General features: G+C 33.2%; 1 protein-coding gene and 1 pseudogene across 2 annotated transcripts; both read left to right on the forward strand.

The window, feature by feature from the left end:
* Positions 1 to 6,666: 6,666 nt before the first annotated feature.
* LOC143627848 (sister chromatid cohesion protein PDS5 homolog B-like) lies at positions 6,667 to 15,651 on the forward strand (annotated as a pseudogene). Its single transcript, XR_013152655.1, has 23 exons — positions 6,667 to 6,893; positions 6,964 to 7,142; positions 7,292 to 7,427; positions 7,539 to 7,760; positions 7,854 to 8,070; positions 8,153 to 8,298; positions 8,386 to 8,540; positions 8,628 to 8,853; positions 9,055 to 9,246; positions 9,323 to 9,502; positions 9,612 to 9,754; positions 9,851 to 9,977; positions 11,198 to 11,347; positions 11,438 to 11,506; positions 11,628 to 11,764; positions 11,962 to 12,079; positions 13,034 to 13,171; positions 13,244 to 13,437; positions 14,448 to 14,595; positions 14,671 to 14,808; positions 14,883 to 15,069; positions 15,141 to 15,200; positions 15,328 to 15,651. The product of XR_013152655.1 is annotated as a sister chromatid cohesion protein PDS5 homolog B-like (transcript).
* Positions 15,652 to 17,512: 1,861 nt separating this feature from the next.
* On the forward strand, positions 17,513 to 20,889 carry LOC143627807 (chlorophyllide a oxygenase, chloroplastic-like). The gene is made up of 8 exons (XM_077097542.1): positions 17,513 to 17,667; positions 17,747 to 17,851; positions 18,290 to 18,565; positions 19,171 to 19,318; positions 19,384 to 19,568; positions 20,097 to 20,209; positions 20,295 to 20,589; positions 20,679 to 20,889. The coding sequence occupies exons 1-8, from the start codon at positions 17,650 to 17,652 to the stop codon at positions 20,841 to 20,843; spliced, it is 1,305 nt and encodes a 434-aa protein (XP_076953657.1). The 5' UTR covers positions 17,513 to 17,649; the 3' UTR covers positions 20,844 to 20,889.
* The last annotated feature ends 2,423 nt before the right edge of the window (positions 20,890 to 23,312 follow it).

Consider the following 23,312-nt stretch of genomic DNA (forward strand, 5'->3'; position numbering starts at 1 on the left):
ATAAATAAATAAAAATAAAAATAAAAATAAAAATAAAAATAGGATGTTTTCAAGACCCAACAAGTGTGAAACAATATTGTAACATAAATCCATCATTTTGATTATAATATAAGCTTCGGTTTACAAATCGGGTCGGTTTACATAATAAACAAATACAAAAACGAATACAAACAAGACCCGAAATTGACGAATGTCACAGTTATAGTGTTTGATTAATTGTTTGTAAATTGTTGCTTGTGTTTGATCATAATTTAAACCATACGTTCTTGGTGTCATTGGCAATTGAGATATCTTGGGAAGAATTAGGGTTAAACATTAGTCAATTGATTATCGGGTAACAACCTTGCATTTTGTTAATCCAAGTACTTGGTCCCCTTTTATCACAAACAAGTAAACAAACATGAACTATGTCTAGGTGGTTCTTTCTAGTAAGCATGAACATTAGTGTTGATTTAAACCTGAAATCTAAGATGATCGCTTTCGTTTAATTTGTTTACAAATCTCAATAGTTGTTTTGCAAGTGTTTTATTTTATTTTAGTTAATTTAAAAATCAAACAATCAAATCTGAATTTACTTTTATACAATTTTAGTTTAATTCTATTTTCTGTTAAAGCTACTTGTTAACACATTTTTCACAAACTCCTTGTGTTCGATACCCATTTACCGCTATCTCTTTAGTTGTAATTGGTTTATTTTTGAGTGAGTCTTCGACCTCACGTCAATGAACATGGATTATGTGTGGTTTGATCCTGAGGATAGCGTGTCTTCATTTCATGAACACGGGTTGCATACAATATAAGTTGCATATTTACACGAGCTGTGTACTTAGATGTTGGCATGCACATATGTAATCTCAATCAAATGGATGTTTCAAATATGATCATGGACTAGAGCTCTTAGCACTCGTATAATGTGGAGGGTGTGTGTGGTTTTCAATATGCTTTTCAATCCTCTTCGGCATTTGACTTTTTCATTAGTTTGAGTGTTTGACGCAACTTAATATATACGAACTTGTAATGTATTTGTATAAAAGGTATAATTGATACTTTCTTGAAAAATATGTTAATGATTGCTTAGTGTTAAGTGATCATCACAAAGGATAGAACTATAAATTGTAGTTGTATATTATTAGGCTAATCAATATTGGCTAGTTATGAAAATGATAACTCTAGCTTGTGATTAAATACGAAATATGTTTAAAGGTAGTTGTGAAACTAGTAATACTAACAAAACTCACACCAGTTCTCCAACTCACATAATGGGGTACTTCATAGGTCACACTAAATTTGAGATTATGATACATCATGCCTAACGCATGATTTGAGGTGGTTATGAGTACAAAAGAACTTCTTGCTAGTTCTCTAATAGTTAGAACAAGTGAACAACCAATTTTGTATAAATGGCATGATATAACTCACCAGAATTTATGGAGAATCATATATAAGTGAAATGAGTCCATGGTGTAAGAAATAACAATAAAAAAAGGTTGTATTTATTGTGTTAACATTGCTATGTAATAAATTAAACTAGTCGACAAAAGCTATGGATACTAAAACATTTTTCACCAACAAGTTGTCTAACAACTACTCTATACGAAAAGACTATTAACGAAATAAATGAACTTGACTAGTTGTGTGAAAGCGACTAGCATAAAATGGCTTGCGAGTTGATAGAATAGAACTAATGGTCCTTGTGAGTTTAAGACGATAGAAAGTCATACCAGACTTGATCAAATTGTTAACCTACTAAGCAGGGCCGGCCCAACGGTGGAGACAACCCAAGCAAGAGATGTAAACCACCTGTTTTTCCTAAATTTTTTTATGAAGTTGTATACTGTAAGACCATGGGAATTTAATTTTGGGCTATGAATTAATAAGCAAGGGTAAGTTCAAACAAAAAGTTTGTTTTTCCTAGAAAGTCTAGGAAAGATGACATTTTTGTCTATAAAAAATTAAACCCAAGTTTACTAAAAAAGATAATTAAAACCCTGTGAATTGAAAAAACCCAGTTACATCTATCAACGAGTATCACCTTTACCCAGCTCCTACCACCATTACTGACACAACCCAACCTGAGGCGGAAATGTCGGGGCGCGAGCCGATTGTTGACAGCTCAAAGGTACTATCATAAATAAATGACAATATCTATTAAATTAATTATTTCAATTTACAGTGCACGAATATTCACAACACAAACAAATAATTTAAATAAATAATCCAATCAAGATTTAAATAAAGAAAGTCTTCATTAAGTTCCCTATGTTCTTTTTTAGATGTCTATCACTTCAAACTTCAATTCAAATGGCAACCTGCATATGCGTAGAAAATGGAATAAAGTTTGTCAACAACAAATGTTGAGTGAGATGATCACCAATTTTCATAAATAATAATAGTATATATATAATAGGTGATAAATTTTAAATGCGCAAACAAACATATGTGAGTATAATCAATCAAGCCACAAACAAACCATAAACATGATAGTGTGTCATTTAGCCGTTGCCTTGCGAAACGGGCATTGGCTACAATGAATGACTGTGATTGTCGGTTTACCATTGCCAAGCAAATCGGGCTCAGGTTACTAAGACGGCGTATGGTCATGCTGACATGCTACACTTCAAATGGACCTCTCCGAGACTTGATAGAATGTAAACACATAAGCAAATAGCAAATAACATTTAATTGATATATACACAATAATTATGTTTGCAAGTTTGCGTGTGTATATATATATATATGATAGAAAATATGAATAGGTACGCATATGTCCCCAAAATGTTTTAAAACAGTAAAATAAAGGGGAATGATCAAACTCACCTTGATTCGTAGGTAAGCGAATAAAAACAATAATAAACGATTAAAAATAAACGGATCTTCCACTAATGCATCGAACAAAGTAAACCAAATGAACCTGAAACTTTGATATAAGTAAATATGAGAAAAACCGAACTAATTTCCGCTGGAATTGTTCCAAACGGACGTCTAGAACTCCGGTTATGTTAAATTAAACGTTTAAGCGAGCTGGTACTGACCAAAATCCGAACAGCGATTAGGAAGTTAGGTTTTGGTCAGTAGCCTTAAAATCTTGTTACAAAAATAAAAGTCTTCTGGACCGAAAGCCGGTTCCGACCAGAAGTGTTTGAAATCAATTGGTCAAAGTTGTTGACCAATATGCCCTAAAACGGATCAGAAAGCAATTAACCACCGAAACTCCCTCAATCACTGAAATTGATTGAGGGATTTTGTTAAGTGGATGAAAATACACAAAAACACAGAAGACAACTTACCCGAACGATAAATGGAACAAGAGATAATCGAGGTCAAAGGGTCTTGAAGCTTGAAATTCAACGAAGGCTTGAAGAACTTGAAGAAATTGAAGAAACCGACAATGGGGGAATAAGAATTTCGTGGGATATAGATATGGGGGCTGGTAATAATTTAGGGTTTTATAATGTAACACCTTATTTTTAAAAGGCTTTTTTATATTATATTTTAATAATATATTCCAAACCGGCCCCAGATTTTTATTATTTTTTTCAAACAACGGAAGCCTTTTATTAAAATAATGTAACAAAACAATTATATTCAAAATTCACATTATATATAAATCCGATATGTTGAGTAAGTTACATCATCAAACTTATTTAACGAACCCATAATTTATACATTCAAACATGGGTTATAACATAATGTTCGACCTTTCAACGTGCCAAGGCTTGAACAAACTTTTCTATTAATGTACCGGTGATTTACCTGAAAAACATTATTTACGATAATATTAGTAAAGCTAAGTGAGTTCATTTATCGAAATATAATGTTGTTTTCACATCACGATTTTAGCCAACAATCAACCACCATATTCTTCCCATGGGAAGTTATTATTTAATATTTGAATTTATTTTTATCACATAATAGTGATATATTCCTCCACCACGTTACAACCGTAGCAATAATTATCACACTATGGTGATATGACTCCCACCATGTTACATCTGTGGCATATTTATCACATAATTGTGATTTAACCCCCACCAGGTTACTCCCGTGGCAATAATTATATTTTTCCAATTTATTATCATAATATCATTTATTATTACTCATGCATTTAAAATCATGTTTACGCAAATTTTTATTACCTATATAATCTTATGATTAAGTTATATAAAATATACGAAGAGTCATATGAACTCACCGGGGCATCGAGAGGATCCTGCATGCGAATCCTTTTTTAGTTGCTCTCTGCCTCCTGGGCATCTAGAGGATCCTGCATGCGAATCCTTTTTCAGTTGCTCTCTGCCTCCTATAATTAATAATATACGCATAAGGATTGATAGCTAATACAAATGGTAACTTAACCGTATTAATATCCAAACAATCCCGATCATCATATGATTAATATTGATACATTCTTGTATAATAAAATTCCTAATTATATTCCAGGTTAAGTATTTTACCTCTTGATGCGGGTAACTTAGATATACGAGAGCCGTGTTCACTTTCGTTAATCTTTCTTGACTAGTCACAGCTATCCAATGTCCACTATTGTTTACTACCGACTTTCCTCCGTTTATCTCCGGTTCCGTAGGCCGATAACCACCACTCACACCACTGGTTGCTTACCACCAATTCATTGATCTAATCTTCGACGGAATACTTTCAAATAAGTCTCTCGTTCCTCAGCACTAATTTTCTTGATATGGTTCTGTTCACATTCTTCACCGCCGCAGGTCACTTTCTCGTCCTCAAAACAACCGATTTGCAACCCTCGACGACAGCCGGAGCTTCCAGATCCGTGAAGATAGTGAGAAGTTGGTAAGATCGACTTTATAAATTGGTTTCGATGTGTTTGTTACGTGGACAGATGGGAAGAAATTGATTGTGTTTTATGGTGTAAATGATAACATTTGAAGAGTTAGATTGTGTTTTACGTTGTAAACAACACAATTTCTTATGGGGGTGCATGTTTGCTACATATATAAGGAGAACAATTTGTGAATGAACAATGGAGAAAGTTGATTGTGTTGTGGACTATTGTGTTTTTCAAATATGATTAATTGATTTGTGTTTTTTAAATGCGAATAATTGATTTGTACATAATATTATTTTTAAGAGACACAATGTTGAAACACAATAGAATAAAAATATGTTAAAACACACTTTTAGTTAAACATAATTTGTAAAACACAATAAACACAATGATCATAACATGTAACACAATGTATAAACATAATCTGTGGTATATACCTGCATGCAGAGCCTCTTTCTGTAAATTTAACTTATAATTAGGTCTATATTCTTCTAATTCGAGTTTTTACAGGTGTATATTTACTGAAACCCTAATTTGAGTTTTCGCTATGAAATGTAGACGCGTTGAACTAAGACAGTGTGTTTTGTTGTTAGTTTTAGGGTTTATGGTGTTAATTGGTTCAGTGGATTGTACATGCAGTTGGTTTTATTGGTGGTTTTTGTTGTGAGAAATGATATAATGAAAAACCTTGACCTTTAACAAATTGTTATAGTTATGTTGAGAATCTTTCATATTTTGAATGATATTGTTGATACATGACCGAATTAGGCTTGGTTTAGTTAACTTTAGGGGTGCAAACGAGCTGAGCTGCTCGCGAGCTACTTGAGATCGGCTCGTGAAAAAGCTCAATCGAGCTGAGCTTAAATGAGCCCGAGCTTCACTTATTGACCTCTCGCGAGCCTAAACGAGCCTATCATTTTTTTAACTTATATGTAAATATTTGTAATTATATACACACACACACACACATATACATATATATATATTTTCAATTATAATAACTTCATATATAACAATATATATTATTTAGCTATTTTTTCGTAACACTATGCATATTAATTAATAATTACATTTGTAATTATTGTTATATATATATATATATTTTTCAATTATAATAACTTCATATATGACAATATATATTATTTAGCTATTTTTTCATAACACTACATATATTAATTATCATCGTCATCGTACTCAGTAAATCCCACCAATAGCAAAACTATGGTAGTGTCTGAGAAGGGTAAGATGTAGACAGCCTTACCTCTACTCATAGGAATAGAGAGGTTGCTTCCGGTGAGACCCACGGCTCGATAGTAGTTTTGCATCAAGCCTTGGACATAAGGCACATAACACTCAACCATCTGGAGTTTGGACATCGGGGTGTCCAATTGGTGAATGTACCCTTGTCTTTCGGCTATCAATGCCACCACATGATGCCTGATTAACCTTTCACCACTTTTAACGTTATTTTCACGAGGTGAAATAACGTCAAAATTAGTGTAATTTCACTTTTGCCCACCTGAGGGTTCACACATATATACATTATATGAGCGCACCGCACCGTCAAAGTTATTTATTAATAATTAATTAATAAATAAAACTTAATTAATATATTGTAAACGAGCCGAACTCGAGTTTGAAAAACTTCTCATGAACCGAGCTTGAGCTTTAGAAATAGAGATTGAAATGAGTCGAGCTCGAGCTCTGTGTAAGTTAAAGGAGCTGGGCTCGAGCCTAGTCGAGGTCGGGCTCGGCTTGGCTCGTTTGCAAATAGTTACTTACATCATGAGTAGCAAGTTGAAAGAAACTGTGATGATACTTACTTTTCTGTTATGAAAAATGGCTCTTTAATTCTTTAACGTTACGTGTATCTTGGTTTTTGGCAGCCAGCAGCAAATGCATTGCCAGAGTTAAAAGCACAAACAGCTCTACTAAAGCCTGTTGTAAAGCCCTTGAGCGATTCTATATTCAAACATGGCTTGCTGCAGCACAAGGACATAGATGTGAGGCATTTGGTTTCATCTGTGTATGTGAAATACTTAGGATTCTTGCTCCAGAACCTGGTTTTAGTGTTGCAGATTTCAGGGTAAATGGTTTGACTTAAATGCATTTTCAGTGTTTTATTGACGTATCTGATGTTTAATCATGTTTTTCAGAGCATCTTTCAACTCTTATTGGGTACGTTTGGGGAGCTTTCTGATGCAAAAAGTCCATATTACTCAAGGAGGGTAGAGATATTGGAGGCTTTTGAAAAATTCAAAATTTGGTTGCGAATGTTGGATACATGTGAAGATTTAGTCCCGAAGATGTTCAATATATTCTTTGGTGTGATAAGGTATCAACAGTGCTATCATATATGAGTTGAAGTCCTTTTTATTCATATTTCATATGCTTTATTTGTGTGTTTTGCTTGATTGTAAGTTTGCAGTACGCAAATTAATCATTATTTATATTGTTGAAGTCATAGTAAGGGTTGCTTTGCAGGAAAGAACATTCTTCAAATGTATTTGGTGCAATGTCATCGATAATGTCATCTATTTTAAAGGAGAAAGGTTTAGAGGAGAAACTTTTTCAAGCACTTACAGAAGTAATTTTGCGTAATCTTTTAAAGGACAAAAAGGTAACTTGCTACTATTAGATACACATGCTTTATTCACTCATTGTCTTATTATTGTAAAGTTTTGCTGGTATAATTTTGTTCAATAGTCAATCATTTACTCCCGTTTTTCAGGACACATCTCCAGCTTCTTTGCAGCTGGCAGTTTCTGTTATTGACAATTGCAAAGAGGCCCTTTTACCGTCTATTCGTCGTTTTCTTAACCGTTGTATTTTCGATCGAGACAGTGTTAACAGTGAGCTCAAAGGATCATATCATGCTATCATATATGAAATCATTCAGTGTGCTCCAGAAATGCTTATTGATGTTGTACCAAACTTAACTCAAGAATTATTGGTAAGCCTTTCTCTTTCTGCTTTGCAAACTCAAATTATTACGTCTGAGTTTATCAATTTATTTGTTTTTTTAAATTTATTATATAATTTACAGACTGATCAGGTTGATGTTCGAATAGCAGCTATCAAGTGTGTTGGAAAACTTTTTTCAATTCCCGGACATCATATTGCACAAGAAAACCACAATCTTTTTATGGAATTTATAAATAGATTTTCTGATAAATCAGCTGCAGTTAGGCTTATTGCGGTATTATGTGCTAAATCATTTTATTTAATCAATCCACCAGGAGAGGAATCTACTGTGGTTCTGTGTAAGTTAGCAAGTTAACTGTTTTTTTAACATTGTATTTTGGTAATTTATGTAAATATTTATTTTTTTATGTTTTCTCTTAGCTGCCCTTGAAGATCGCCTTTTGGACTTTGATGATAAAGTGAGAACACAAGCAGTTGCTGTGGTGTGTGATCTTGCAAAGTCTAATTTCTGACCGGTACCGTCTGAAATGATAGCTCAAGCTGCTAAAAGATTGCGTGATAAAAAGGTTTTTATTTATAACCAACGTATATTAATTAATAATTTCTGATTAGTTTTTCTTACAACTTATTTTCATTTGTTTCTTTTTATGAAGGTATTTGTTGGAAAGAAAGTAATGCAAATGCTATTAGGCGTCTATCATGATTATTGCATTAAATGTTCTGAAGGCATATTTCAACTGAGTGTTGACTTTGAAGAAATCCTATGTGGTATTCTGTAACTTTGCTATGACAGCGACACAGAGTTTGGGTATGTTTATTAAATGATTGTCACATAATGTTTGTCATAAGTATTATTGTTTACATACCGTAACTTTTTGTAAAATGTGTTTCTCAGCGTTCAGAACATAGAACATGTGCTTGAAGAGGATTTGTTTCCTGTTTCACTTTCGGTTGAGGAGAGAAGTAGGCACTGGATTTTTCTGTTTTCACATTCGGAATCAGCTCACAAGAATGGCATTTTTACCCCCGCTCATGAGAAGGCACTAACCGCTGTTTTGTGTCAGAAAAGAAGGTTGCAATCTGGGATTCAGAATTACCTGGATATTCAGACAAAAGCAAAGGTTTTAAAATGTTTATTTTATGCTGCATTATTAAACAGTATAGCATCACATATATATCAAAAAGTCAAGTTTAATAGTTTCGTTTCTGTTATTGTGATCATAGAGAACTCTTTTAATAGTTTCTTGTCTGTTAGTATGATCATAGAGAACTCTTTTCTTGTTCAGTGTATGTAGTGTCTAATAATGTCTCTCGTTCAGCAGAATGTATTTGGGAAAGAGGAAGAAATAATCAAAAAGTTGTTTGCAAAAATGTCAGAATGCTTCCCTGTGAAAGTCAAAGCAGAAGAGTGCTTTAATAAGTTACATTTGGTGAAAGATGTTGACCTTTTAAACACAATCAAAGATATTATGAATGAACCGAAGTATGAAAGTTCACAAATCATCACGTAAGCAGTATTTGTTTCTGCTCAATAAATTATTGTTTAATAAAAGTGTAAATATATATTTTATATTTTTTCTCTGTATAAAGGATACTTTTGTCAGGAAGATTAAGGACATGCGTACCGATTTTGAATTTCTACAATCACTTGCCACGAAATGTTCGCTAAATATCTTCAGTTCAGATCACGTGAGATGTATACTTGATCATCTTTCTGAAGACAAATTTGGACAGAGCAATTTAAAGAAGGCTTGTGTGCCACTTCTTATGGTATGGGATTCAATGTGTATAAAATGCATCAATTAATATTCAAATAATTAAACTAGCAAAACTCTGCCTTATGTTTTAAACTAACTGAACTTTATGTTTTTTTATTTAGATTATTGTTACCGTTTTCCCGCTACTTCTGAGAGGTTCCGAGGAGCAATTCTGCACACTGTTGTTAGAAGAGAAATCACCATTTTGTAATGAGCTGCTTCAAATGTTAGTTAAAGCTTGACCTCATATTTCTGTTGACCTCAGGTAATCCACTATTGACTTTAGCCAATCCTAATGTTATCTTTTTGTGGCACTATGTTTTCTTGACTTGAAGTTAAACATGCAATATGTTATGTGTAGTGTTATCTACCCGTTCTTAGAGAGGATCTGCTTAAATGGAACTCGTGCTCAGGCGAAGCTTGCAATCTCTGCAATCACTGAATTAATTGCTACTTCTCAACAGTTCACTTTCTCATACCTGAGCAAGGTTTAATTATATTAGCCTTATTTTTTTCTTTTTCTTTTAAGGGGGTGCTTGGCTGGACGTGTTGAGTGTAAGGATCTGTAGATAAAAATAAAAAAGTATAAATGTAAAACTCTTTATAAATTTATTTGTTAACAAATCATTTTTTTTTTACATTTGTACTTTTTTATTATCTATCTTTTGTAAGGTATGATCTTGGCAGGATGAGGCGAGGGCAAACCTTACTTTATCTCGGGAGATAGAGAGGCCTCTCTCTTCCAATGGAGACTTTGAGCTCAACAAACCCTTCTTTTTACAAATAACATATATGATATACACATATATTTTAATAATTACCCATGACCAATTGGTCTAGTGGTATGGTGTTTGTCCTCTCACAAGTGTGGTGATGGGTTCAAATCCTTGCAAGTGCAAGGTATGGTGAAATTATTGTGGTAAAAAGTTTGTCATTAAAAAATATATATTTTAGTAATTATGATATGTAATATATTAATATATATATATATATATATATTATTTTAGTATGTATCTATATATATTATTTTAATATATTTAATTTTAGTATGTAATCTATATTCTATAATTTGAATAATATTTGTATTTATTAATAATGTCGTTACATATGCATATGCATATGCATATGCATATGCATATGCATATACATATACATATACATATACATAATTGCACATACACACATACATATCTAATATCCTAATAGTAAATATTTCTTATATTTACATCAATATTAATATTAATCTTTATATATAGTTTTAATGTTTAGAAATATCCAAGTATATTACACTGTATGCATGTATGTAAGTTATATTAATATATATAACTTTAATATTTGCATATTTGTTGTGTTAATATATATACTTATTAATAATTATGCATAGTATTTGTTCATAAATATTCATAATTTCATCTAAAATGTGTGTTTGTATATGTATTTATATATGTGACAATATGACAATTAGCTGTATGAACCAGATAGCATTAATAAGATTAATAAGAAAGGTAATAATACCAACAACAAAGGAATGCTCATCGCATTCTCTAGTATTCTTTTTTTCCCCATTTTAATCAAGTGCGCCCCTAGCTACTTTATTTTTTATATGTCACAGTCTACAATCAATTAGATTACGAGTGAAATTAAGACTTATTGCATATGTTATTCTTTATTATAAATTCATACACTCTACAATATCTTATTGTTCTAGACACTTGTGGATGCTCTTGAAAGTGGGCAGCATACCCCTACGGTTTTACAGTCTTTGGGTTGCATGGCTCAGCATTCTATTTCTGCATTTGAAACCCATGCTGTTGAGATCACTCGCTATATTTTTGACAATATCTTTCTAGTGAAAGAGGTATTTTTATTTTTGTTTGTTGTATTACCTTTTTTCTAATCATTTTATCTATAAACATGGTATAAAATATCACCTGAATTCTATCATTAGGTTGGAAGGTCAAACATTCAAGGTTCATCCGGTCTTGCATCCGATTCCAGTACTTCTTGCAAATTGAAGGTGTGCAGCATTGTTTGACCTTTTGACCATGTTATGGGAATTATTTATGTGTTGCGCAATACATTTTTAGGTATATTCTTGTAGCTTTATAAAGTTGGCTTTTGAATGTTTCCTTTTTCAGATATTTGGGCTTAAAACACTCGTCAAAAGCTTTTTGCCTAATCAGCGCACAGGTGTCACTCGTCAAATAGATGAATTACTTGGCATTATATCACCAATGCTTTCAAGGGGTGAGATTTCCAAAGGCACACTCATTAGGTATGGGTCTTTTTGAAGCAAAGTTGAAATGGTCTAATTTTGAGTATATATTTGAGTTTAGTTAGTAGATATATTCATATTATTGGAATTTCTGAAATTTTTACTTGTATACAACATGAACCACATGCATCTAACCATTTAATAGTGCATAAATGGAAAATGCCAGTTTTTGTCTAATCCATGCTTGTGTAATACAGTAAAAATGACAAAGATCATCTCAGATTAGCTGCAGCTACATCTGTTCTCCACCTGTCCCAATTATGGGATCCACATATTCCTGCAGATATTTACCATCAAACAGTCTTGGTAGCCAAGGTTGGAATCTTTTTATTGTTTTGTTTTTTTAAGAATTTTATACGGCAAGGTTAAATATTTAACCCCTAAATCTTCCAAAATATCACACACACACACACGCACACCCAGTCTAAACTTAAAGTATCATATATGCCCCTTAAAAACTAGTTAAAATCTCAAATTTACCCATTTCACTAGAAACAAGTTAAGAAATGACCATTTTACCCTTATTTTCTAAAACTCAGACATGCTTTAATTCAAATCATTATTAAGGTTAAATATGGGTATGATATTTCAACTAGTTTTTAAGGCCATATATGATATTTTAAGTTTGCTTTGGGTACGCACACACGCGCGCACACACACACACACACATTGAAAAGGGTTAAAATAAAAAAAACAAAGTTTCCTATGAATGGTAAGAAGGGCATAAAATTTGAAGTTAGGAAACTAAGTAGCCTAAATCTTAGATCCTAGGAAACTATTTGGTATTTTGGAAACTACTAGTCTCAGCCACTAGATCCTAGATCCAAGGGCCTAGATCTATTCTTACTCTTCGTAGAAAACTATCTTTAGTGAGTCGTACGAAGTAGTGTAATTGTAATTACACTACAATTACACTATGTTGTATATATAATTACACTACTTGATTCTCACAGTTAGCACGCTAATTTAATTTGTATTTGATCCAAAGCCAACCTACCCTTACACACACACACACACACATATATATATATGTATATGTGTATATATATAGGATGAGTCTCATTACAAAACTCTTATTAAATTATTTAAGAAACTTAAGGAACTCTTAATAACTAACGTTTTTTATAATATTTTTTTTGTGTGTGTGTGTATAATATTTTGCAATTTTTTAGGGGCGTAGCTGAATTCTCTTCTTATTTTATATACAAATTAAAATATAAATAATCAGTATGAAAGAAATATGATATCATCAAAGTTGCCTCTTTTCAGGATCATTCTTCTTTGGTACGGAAGTCGTTTCTTAAGAAAACATTTAAGCTTTTAAAAAATAACGTTCTTCATTGCAAATACGCATGCGCTTTTGCATTGGCTGCTTCTGATTCATTGGAGGGTTCACCAAAAGATGATGTATGTTAAATCTGTGATTAATTTGTTTTTTTGTTTTTTCATGTTTTATTTTTAATACCATTTTCTTTTTAGTCACTAAATTATATGGAGGAAATTATTAAAAGTCGTCACGTAGAAGCTAAAGTGGCCCGGACTAAAACTGTAAAGCGTGATGCAATTGATAATCCAGTATGCTCAGTGATGTTTTTAATTCACCTTCTTGCCCATGATACTGGTTTTCCTTCACAAGATTCTGAAAATGAAGAGAATTTTGGTTCTTTTTTCAGGTAAGTTAACAGGTTGATATGTTTTATTTACTAATCAGTGGTTCAAATTTGGCAATGTTTTATTTTAACGGGTCAAATTGCTAAATCAAAAATATTAAGCTAAAAGGGTCAAAGTGAATTTTTAACTCGTGTGACCTCTTAAATCATTTTATTTAAATAAAGTTAGAATGCTATAGAAGTAATATCGTTTTTGTATTAATATATAACACAAATTAATTAAAGAAAAAGTTACAAGAATGGTCCCTATAGTATGTCCAAATTTTTGTTTTGGTCCCAAAGTTTGAGAAATTACACGATTGGACCAAATCTATCCACGAATATGACGTGTTTCGTCCTTAAAATGGATATCTGTCAACGCTTTCTGTTAAGTGCGTGTGAAATGACCAAAATACCCTTCAATTTTTTTAAATAAAAAGTAAATAAATCCAAGTTTCAGTGCTCACCTCTTTTTTTAGTAAGATAATAAGTATATATATTAGTGGTGGGCCCCACATGACAAATTATTTATAATGAAACATGCCGATCAGGATTGTTTCTTTTTTTTTTAATATTCCAAGGGTATTTTGGTCATTTCATACGCACTTAACAAAAATTACGGGCATCCACTTCAGGGACCAAACATATTACATTCATGCATAGTTTTGGTCTAAGCATGTAGTTTCTCGAACTTGGGGACCAAACATGCCGATCAGGATTGTTTCTTTTTTTTTTAATATTTCAAGGGTATTTTGGTCATTTCATACGCACTTAACAAAAATTACGGGCATCCACTTCAGGGACCAAACATATTACATTCATGCATAGTTTTGGTCTAAGCATGTAGTTTCTCGAACTTGGGGACCAAAACCAAAATTTGAACATACCACATGGACAATCCATGTAAGTTTTTAATTGAATTTGAACAAAAGTTTTTCAAAATGTACCAAAAGCACCTGTTTGACAAGACCTGGTTTTGACCTGTTATCCAACCCACTTGTTTCCACAACTAACACACCCCTTCTGTTTTTCAGCCCAATTGCTTTTACCATCGATGCACTACTCAACCCGTCTTTTGTAGACGGTGATACGGGTCGAATCAATACAGTTGTTTCTGACTTGCATAATATATTTAATGCTATCAAGATGGCTGAAGATGCAGTTGATGTTGACAAAACCTCTGTAAGTTTTAGCCTTTTTCTTTGCATTATTTGCTAATTTATCATGATAAGGATTCATGATTCTAGTATCTTGCAGAGGTTGCATGTATTGGCTAACTTGGGATCCAAGTATCTTGTTGAAAACAAAAATAGTGGAATGCCCGTGCCACACACCCCTACTAGTATCTTACTTCCTGCACTGCTTTATAGAAAAAGTACTATGAAGCTAGAAGAGGCAAGTTACAAATTTATTCTCAAATCTTTTGTTGGTGCAAATAATATTATTTTAACAATATTTGTACACGTTAGTGTGCTAGAACTACTAAGAACGCCCGGAAAAGTGTAGAGGATAATTTATTTGATGATGGTCAATTGCACAAAAGAAGCAAGACGCCAAATGCACACAAACAAAACTCACATGAAATTCCAAAGCAAATTGAATCTGGTGAAAAAGAGAATCAGGATTTCACTTCTCCAGAATCAATTACATGCGGTGGTGAGTTTCATTAAGATTATCAAGAACAAGTGTAGTAGCTTTCTGATTCATGTATTTGTTTAATCTTGTAGCTGAAAAACCTTCATCTTCCTCACTTGGTGACTGGGATTTTTGATCATTACTTCACAAGGGTAATATTATTAATTTGTGACTGATTATTTTGAATGATGTGGCTATATGATATTATGTGCTTTTCTTGAATGCATGCATGTTATGATGTGATTATGATGTAACTCTGGTTTGATGAATGGGATGCAGGGAATATCTTGCAAAGAAAAATGCCAAGCTAGCTATGTATTTAGAAAGGAGATGATTATGCTTTTAACATATATCTTATAAGGAATGAGGCTTTTTAACCAGTGTCAACTGTATACTGACGTGGCTCGTGTTGAGGTTAAGAGTTGTGTAATTATGTTTTTGAGTAGATTCTTAGGGCAGTCGTTTTACATGTTAGATGCGTATGCTTGTATGGACACGTGTGAAATCTCGTAAGACTTTGCTAGTTTGCTGGTTGATAATATGTGCAATTTGGAATCTCACTTTCCTTTGACCCTCACCGGTCAACTTCAATGTCCATAGCAACTTACAGGTTATCATGACATGTGATATCTTTCCCGAATCCCATTAGCTAGTTAGATTTTGTTTAAATAGTTTCTGTTATGAGACTTCCCGTTTTAGTAAACCGAATCAAAAACCCAAATTTTGGTATTTTAGTTTTCTTAAACTGTTCGGTTTTTGAAATTTTTGGGCCAAAAATTTTTTGACCAATTATAATAAATTTGGACTAATATCATTTTGGTAAATGGTAACTACTTTATTATAAATATAATTATAATATGTTTTGACTAAAATATTTGGGTTTATAATTTAAAGATATAGAAATCTATAATTTGGTTTTTACGTAAACATAATTCGGTTATTCGGTTTCATCACATGCCTAACTACATATAGACGATTATATAAATCTTAAAAAAAAATCAAAAATTTTCAATTGATTTAGTTATCTAGCTTTGAATTGGTTATTCCGTTACTATATACAGAGTTAATTTGTGAAATTTCTAAGATGTTACTTACATGTAAGAGCTCCGGTCCAGTCCGGTTGACACTTTAATCTTGCTCCGGTTGACACTTTAATCTTAGTATGTACACATGCTTCCACTTACTATAATTAGCGTTATAGAACTTGCTAAATGAGCGATGGAGTAAGGACTAACGACTAATTGAGATTAGTAGGTCCAGTCCGGTAGACATTTTAATCTTAGTATGTACACATACTTCCACTTGTTATAATTAGCGTTATAGAACTCGCTAGATGAGCGATGGAGTAGGGTTAGCGACTAATCGAGATTAATAGGAATTAATCAGATTAAAATTTATATGTAAATTTTCAAATATACATATAATACCAAATTTTATATATAAAACTTTTAATTTGGACCAAAATAGCAATTAATCAATAACTAGTCGATTGGGTACCAACTACCAACTAATGATTACTCGACGCCTAGGCACGATTTTTACAACCATGATTATAATTCTAACAGCTTTAACATCTAGTTCTAAACGTCCAAATAGCCATATTACACATCATCAATATTTTTTTATGGACACCCAACCAATATTATTTTAAAGTTTTAGTTTAACATTTTTTTAATCTTCAATTTATTGTTTACCTATGTGTTTGGTTGATTATAAGGCTATGTGCTATATATGTCTAATCCATCCTCACTCCCTACCCCACCAGCGTGGTGGTCTCGAAATCCTAGAACCTCTACACCAGTTCATAGTGTCGCTCCATCCACTCACATATTCGCTCGTTCTTTGTTCATTCTCCTCATGCAGGAAATTAATTCTCTACGCATAAAGACCCCGCGGTTGCCTAAACTCATGTCATTTCTGCACCGTTGTTATGGTGTAGAATATGAAAGTTTTATTATGTATAGAAAGGCCAAAGCTTTGTTGAAAATTTTAAAAAGAAAGAAAGTGAAAAAAATAATATCTTTTAGAGGGATGTGGCTAGAAATGAGCGTAACGTACGTCCCCACAGCCACAAATATCTCCTCCAACTCCAACCACTAGAAATGAAACGAGAATGCCAATCACAATCGGACGGACTCTATGGCCGCCATTGCTGCCGGAGCTCTCTGTATCTCTATCCAAATTCACCACCACCACTACTAAGGTACCACTTCCAATCATTTTACACTTGTTTTTTATATTATATTTAACCAACCTTCTGCTTCAACAACCAATTTATTTATGATCAATCCACTAATCTATCACCTTCTATTTGCTACATACATATCTAGGGCTTAATTACTATACTATGACTGACTGACTGACTCTTCAAATTTACCAGGGTTTCAAAGGAAGATTCGTGGTATTTTCTGCTGCATCAAACGGCGCGGAAGAGAGTGAATTTGATGACAATAAAAACTCATGGAATAGTGTCTTTAACATTGAAGATCCAAGGTCTAAATTAGTTCCACAAAGTAACAACAAGTTTTTGGATGTTAATCAAGCACTTGAAGTCGCTAGATATGATCTACAATATTGTGACGGCAAGACCTTCTTACAATCATGCTTCTTCATGATAAGGTTACTGAAGTTTCAGCCTATCGAATTTGATTAAAAGTTATAAAAAAATTGCCAGTTGTAACTTGGATCTCTTTTGCAGGTTGTAGATGTTCTAAATCCTCTTGCCCGTGAGTACAAGTCCATTGGGACATTGAAGAAAGATCTAGCAGAGTTACAACAAGAGCTTGCACAAGCACATAAACAGGTGAGCAGACATGCAATATGTATATGAATCGACATGAATATCAAGGCCTTATGATCGATTAACGCAACGATTAATATGTAAATAACAACAGTTAACAAGAAAGAAATTGAATATTAAACTTTGTTGAATGAACTGATAAATTACAACAGTGGTTGGTGCTGGTATTTATACCCCTACCGGAAGTTACAGTTGAATCGGTGCGTCTGTTCCTAAATTGTCCGATGTACTGGTATAATTTACAACATTTACGTATTAACATACTAGCTGTTACTAATTAAACTTTACGCCCTAACTTTACTAACTGAACTTTCTAACCGAGTTTAACTATTCTTTTAATAAACTAACGAAACTTTAGCGAGATCGATGATTAACCAACAGAATACACATATTTTTTTATTATAAATATATATTCATGTTGTGGATCCACATAAATTGTAGGTGCACATATCAGAAGCAAGGGTTAGTGCAGCTTTAGATAAGATAGCATACATGGAAACCTTGGTCAATGACACACTTTTGGAGGACAAAAAGTCAACAACACCAGACACTACAACTCTACCTCCTGCTAGTTATACTCCAACGTTTGAAACTGCTGAAAGTAAAGCTCAAAGAAAAAGCATAAGTGTGTCGGGTCCGGTCAAATGTTATCATTCTCATTTGAAGAACTTCAGGTACCCTGTTGCTTTCTCCAGTGACCTCAAAGATGACACTTTGGTAAGCCAGTTAGTTATAGATAGGCTTGTAATGAACCGAACGGAGCATGTTTGTGTTCATTTAACTTTAATCGAACAAACAATCAGACACGTACGACTAAACGAACAGAGTTTTCTTGTTCGTGTTTGATCGTTAAAAAATGAACATGTTCATTTATGTTTGTTCGATAACAGTATAAACAAACGAACATAACTGAACATAGATGAATTGACATAACTGAGTTAAAACTAATTAGTAAATGTGAACAACAAAGTGTTGTTTCTAAAGAGTTACTAAACTAGGCTAAATTGTAATGGGTCAAAGAAAATTAATTGAGTATATTAACGAACGTAAACAAACATAAAATAACAAACATAAACGAACTTAACGAACGGACGTTCATGAACATAAATGAACGAACGAGACATTTGTTCATGTTCTTTCGTTTAACTTAATACAAACTTCTGTTCATGTTTGTTTCTTATATAAACGCACGTCTACTGAACAGTTCATTGTCGTTTACATGTCTAGATATACTCACATATACTGGCTGTTAGGAATCAAAGAGCCAACCTGTTTTTAGACAAAACCGTTCTTATTTGAGTAGTATCGTTTGATTGTCTTAGATACCTATCGAGTGCTTTGAAGAACCGTGGGTGTTATTTCGTGGGAAAGATGGAAAACCGGGATGTGTAAAGAACACATGCGCACATAGAGCATGCCCTCTTGACTTGGGCTCAGTGAGTGAGGGTCGTGTGCAGTGTCCTTACCATGGTAAGAATTTAAAAAAAATACAATATATGTTCTTTTAGTATATTAATATAATTTTTGTTCTTCAGGGTGGGAGTACTCTACAGATGGGACATGTGAGAAAATGCCGTCTACAAAATTTGTAAACGTGAAGATAAAGTCACTTCCATGCATTGAACATGAGCGCATGATATGGATATGGCCCGGAAACGAGCCTTCTTCTCCCATTATTCCTTCACTACAACCACCTCGTGGATTCCAAATACATGCTGAGGTCTGTTACAAATGTTTGTACTAAAGAGTAAATTACAAAATTTTATGTATTATTCAAATTTAGAAACGTGCCCTTTAAGTGCGAAAATTACACCGAGTGTCCTTTGTTTTGAAAAGTTGTCACACTTGTCCTTTCCACTAACAGAAGTTAACTTTTAGGTTAGTTTGATGAAACTGGCCATTTTGCACTTACCTCTTAAAGAATGAAACGTGCAACTCTCACTGATGCTTTTTGTTTTGTTTTTTATTATTTTATTTACTTCAGTGAGAATTACCCATATTGTCCTTTAAGGGGTAAGGACATAATGGTCATTTTAATCAAACTAACTTCAAAAGTTAACTTCTATTTAGTGGAAAGGACATAAAACGTGATAACTTTTTAAAACAAAGGACACTTGGTGTAATTTTTGCATTTAAAGGACACACCTCGTAATTTGTATAATACATTAAGGACAAAATTTGTAATTTACTCTTATGCTATTGATTATATTAATGTTTATAATGTCATCATGCTTATTGGGAAATACAGATTGTCATGGAACTGCCAGTGGAGCACGGACTGCTTCTTGATAACCTTTTAGATCTTGCACACGCGCCTTTCACTCACACTTCCACATTTGCAAAGGGTTGGAATGTTCCAAGGTATTATTTCCACCTTCACATTATAACAATCTTCAACACTCTACACTTCGGTTAACAGTTAACTGACTTTATCCATGTGTTATAGTTTCGTAAAGTTTTTGACCCCTGAATCCGGGCTTCAAGGATACTGGGACCCGTATCCAATCGATATGGAATTCAGACCACCTTGTATGGTTTTATCAACCATTGGGATTTCAAAACCGGGAAAACTAGAGGGACAAAGCACCAAACAATGTTCAACACATCTTCACCAACTACACGTGTGCTTACCATCAACAAGAAACAAGACTAGATTATTATACCGAATGTCACTTGATTTTGCTCCTATTTTGCAACACATTCCTTTTATTCATCACCTATGGAGACATTTTGCTGAAAAGGTAACATCACTGAGTCACTGACAACCTTAAACGAATAACATTTGGTACATATCCAAATGAAGATTCAATTAATGAATTTAATATTACAGGTTCTGAATGAGGATTTAAGGCTTGTGCTCGGGCAACAGGATAGGATGATCAATGGGGCGAATGTGTGGAACTGGCCGGTATCATATGACAAGTTAGGAGTAAGATACAGGTTATGGAGAAATGCTGTGGAGAAAGGTGTTAAGCAATTACCCTTTAGCAAATGAACCACATATTATTGAAGTGGATTTAACCCTTTGATGTGGTTTTGGTTAATGGATTCATGGTCCTGCATCACAGGGTGATGATTTTTGTGGACCAAAGCTTGTAAAATAAAAGTAAGTATAGATAGATTCTTCGCATTCTAAACCAAAAACATTTTTGTGGACCAAAGATTGTAAAACTAATTGTCTTCGCATTCTAAACCAAAACATCTATTTAAGATACAAACACAGCTCGTTTAACTTATGACTTCATGATATAACAATCCATAATTGGTTTATCAAATTCTCTAAAGTTAACAGCATATTATCCAAAGTTAACAGCATATCTATTAAATTTATTATCAAGATTGTAACATATATGTACCTTTGGAGGGGATGTAGACACATATCATTGGAGAAAAGTTTGTAAATATCATTGTCCTCTACCTCTCGTGGGCTTAATAAAAGTATTTAAGTATTAATTGCAGTTAAAGAATGTTTAGTCATCAACATGTGTAAAATTGGTAAAAAAAAAATGACCCTTTTTAAATGACTTAAAGCTTATTTTGCATATAATAACATGTTTGGACCCAAACACGTTTTGACCGGTTGAAGTTTTCGATCTCTGAACCGAAACAAAATTGATATTTTTTCAAATTTGACCAAAACTCATTTTGCCTGTAACCCGTCATGACCTGAACTCAATTTGCTTATAACTCATTTTTGTCCGAACCAAAATTCAAAAAGCTGTTGAACCGTACACGAAATACCAAATCTGATCATAATCCCATATATGAATGAATCTAGTTGCTATGTTTACACAAAGAAAGACATACCTCTTCAATAACATGCATGCATATACTTTCATCAGCGTGTTGTAAGTATCTTCTTTGGTGGAAGCTGCAAGGTTAAAAATAATATAATGTAAATTGCATATATTCTGCATGTCATAATATCATTGTAAAATGAACTATACTATCAGGATAAAAATATATATATATGTTAAGCCAAGTAAGAAAAAAATAAAAAGAATATTGCCAGGTTAGTCCGAATGCCCTTCACATCAGACTTGGTGAACCTGACTACCTGAGAAAATAATAATTATCATATGTTGGTAAGTTCTAGCAATTCTTAAACAATTAGTCAAGTATACTCAGTCCAGATGTTGTAAGAGAATAGATGAAGCTTGTAACATGCCATTATGAGGGTCGAAGTTCTAGTATTAGATAAAGGTTAATACCACATAAAGTGGTTGAAGTTAAACCTCCTGCCATTAGGAACAAATGCATTGCATTAAACAGTCTTCACTTGTTGCTTGCTTGCCTTGACTGCAAAAAAAAGTTATAATGAAACACAGATTAAAAGAAAAATGAATTAATCACTTTAAAATAAATAGAAATAGGGATAGGCATACAAATAGTTCAGTTGCATTAAAGCATGTGATTCACATGCATGTAGAGTAAATTCAACAAAGCAACAAACAGATAAGCCTCATGCCATGCGTGATTTCCAGGAACACCGAAGCCCTAAAAATGCACCGACTACATCATGGAACTCAAGTCTGAGGAGAAGATCCGATGGAAATAATGAATTCCAATGGTGTGTCACTGTGTATGTGATAGAACGATGGCAAGCAAAACTGAAAGTAACTGCTGCTTCTAGAAGGATTTTTTGGACTTTAAAGGGTCCAGATCTCTCCTTAGATTGATCCAACGTGAATATTGAACATAGTAGCAGTTAAATTCATTGAGAACAATATAATATATAATTAGTTCTGTTATTACCCTTTCTAGCCGAAAATTTGGAAGAGGTGTGGCTTCCAACATTACATGAAAAAGGTCGCGTGTAATACTCTCTCTTTATGTTGTTCTTGTAAACTATAAACATTCGTTGGTGGCAATCATGACCCGTATATGCATGTTTGTATTTTATTTATTTTGTCATGAAAAGGTTGCATGTAATACTTCTCTTTATCTTCTTGAACATATGCTTCAAGATTGCTTTTTCTAAAACCTATTATGTATGGTTTCTCAAAATTCATGCATTTAGATCTTTGGTTGGGATTTTAAAGTGTTTAAAATTAATTTTGAATATCCTTGTACAGACCTCAACTATAGCCATCCAAAAATTTGTTAGAAATGTATCTGAGCATGTTAAGATATGGTGCTACCTTTTGTATAATTAAAGTTGGGTCTTTGGGTCAAAATTTAAAGTTTTAGACTTTAGGGTCATGACCGTGATTGTGGTTATGAATTATGATGGCATAACCACGCCTACTTTTTGTACATGTTGTTTTACACCATCTTGTGAAAATCATATTAAACGAAATGGTCCAAATGTAACTTGGATTTGGCGAGTCATACGTTGTAGAATACATTGTGATGCCTACTTTAACTCATCTTCAACATCCGAAAGCTAATCCAAACTTCAAGAGACCTTAATTTAGTGTGTTGGAACCGAGTAGCTTTGTGGAGACTGAGCGTTTCTTATTAC

This window comes from Bidens hawaiensis, unplaced genomic scaffold, assembly GCF_021521415.1.
Source record: "Bidens hawaiensis isolate Kalapana, Puna unplaced genomic scaffold, B.hawaiensis_p1.1 tig00004743_1, whole genome shotgun sequence".
Taxonomy (NCBI): Eukaryota; Viridiplantae; Streptophyta; class Magnoliopsida; order Asterales; family Asteraceae; genus Bidens; species Bidens hawaiensis.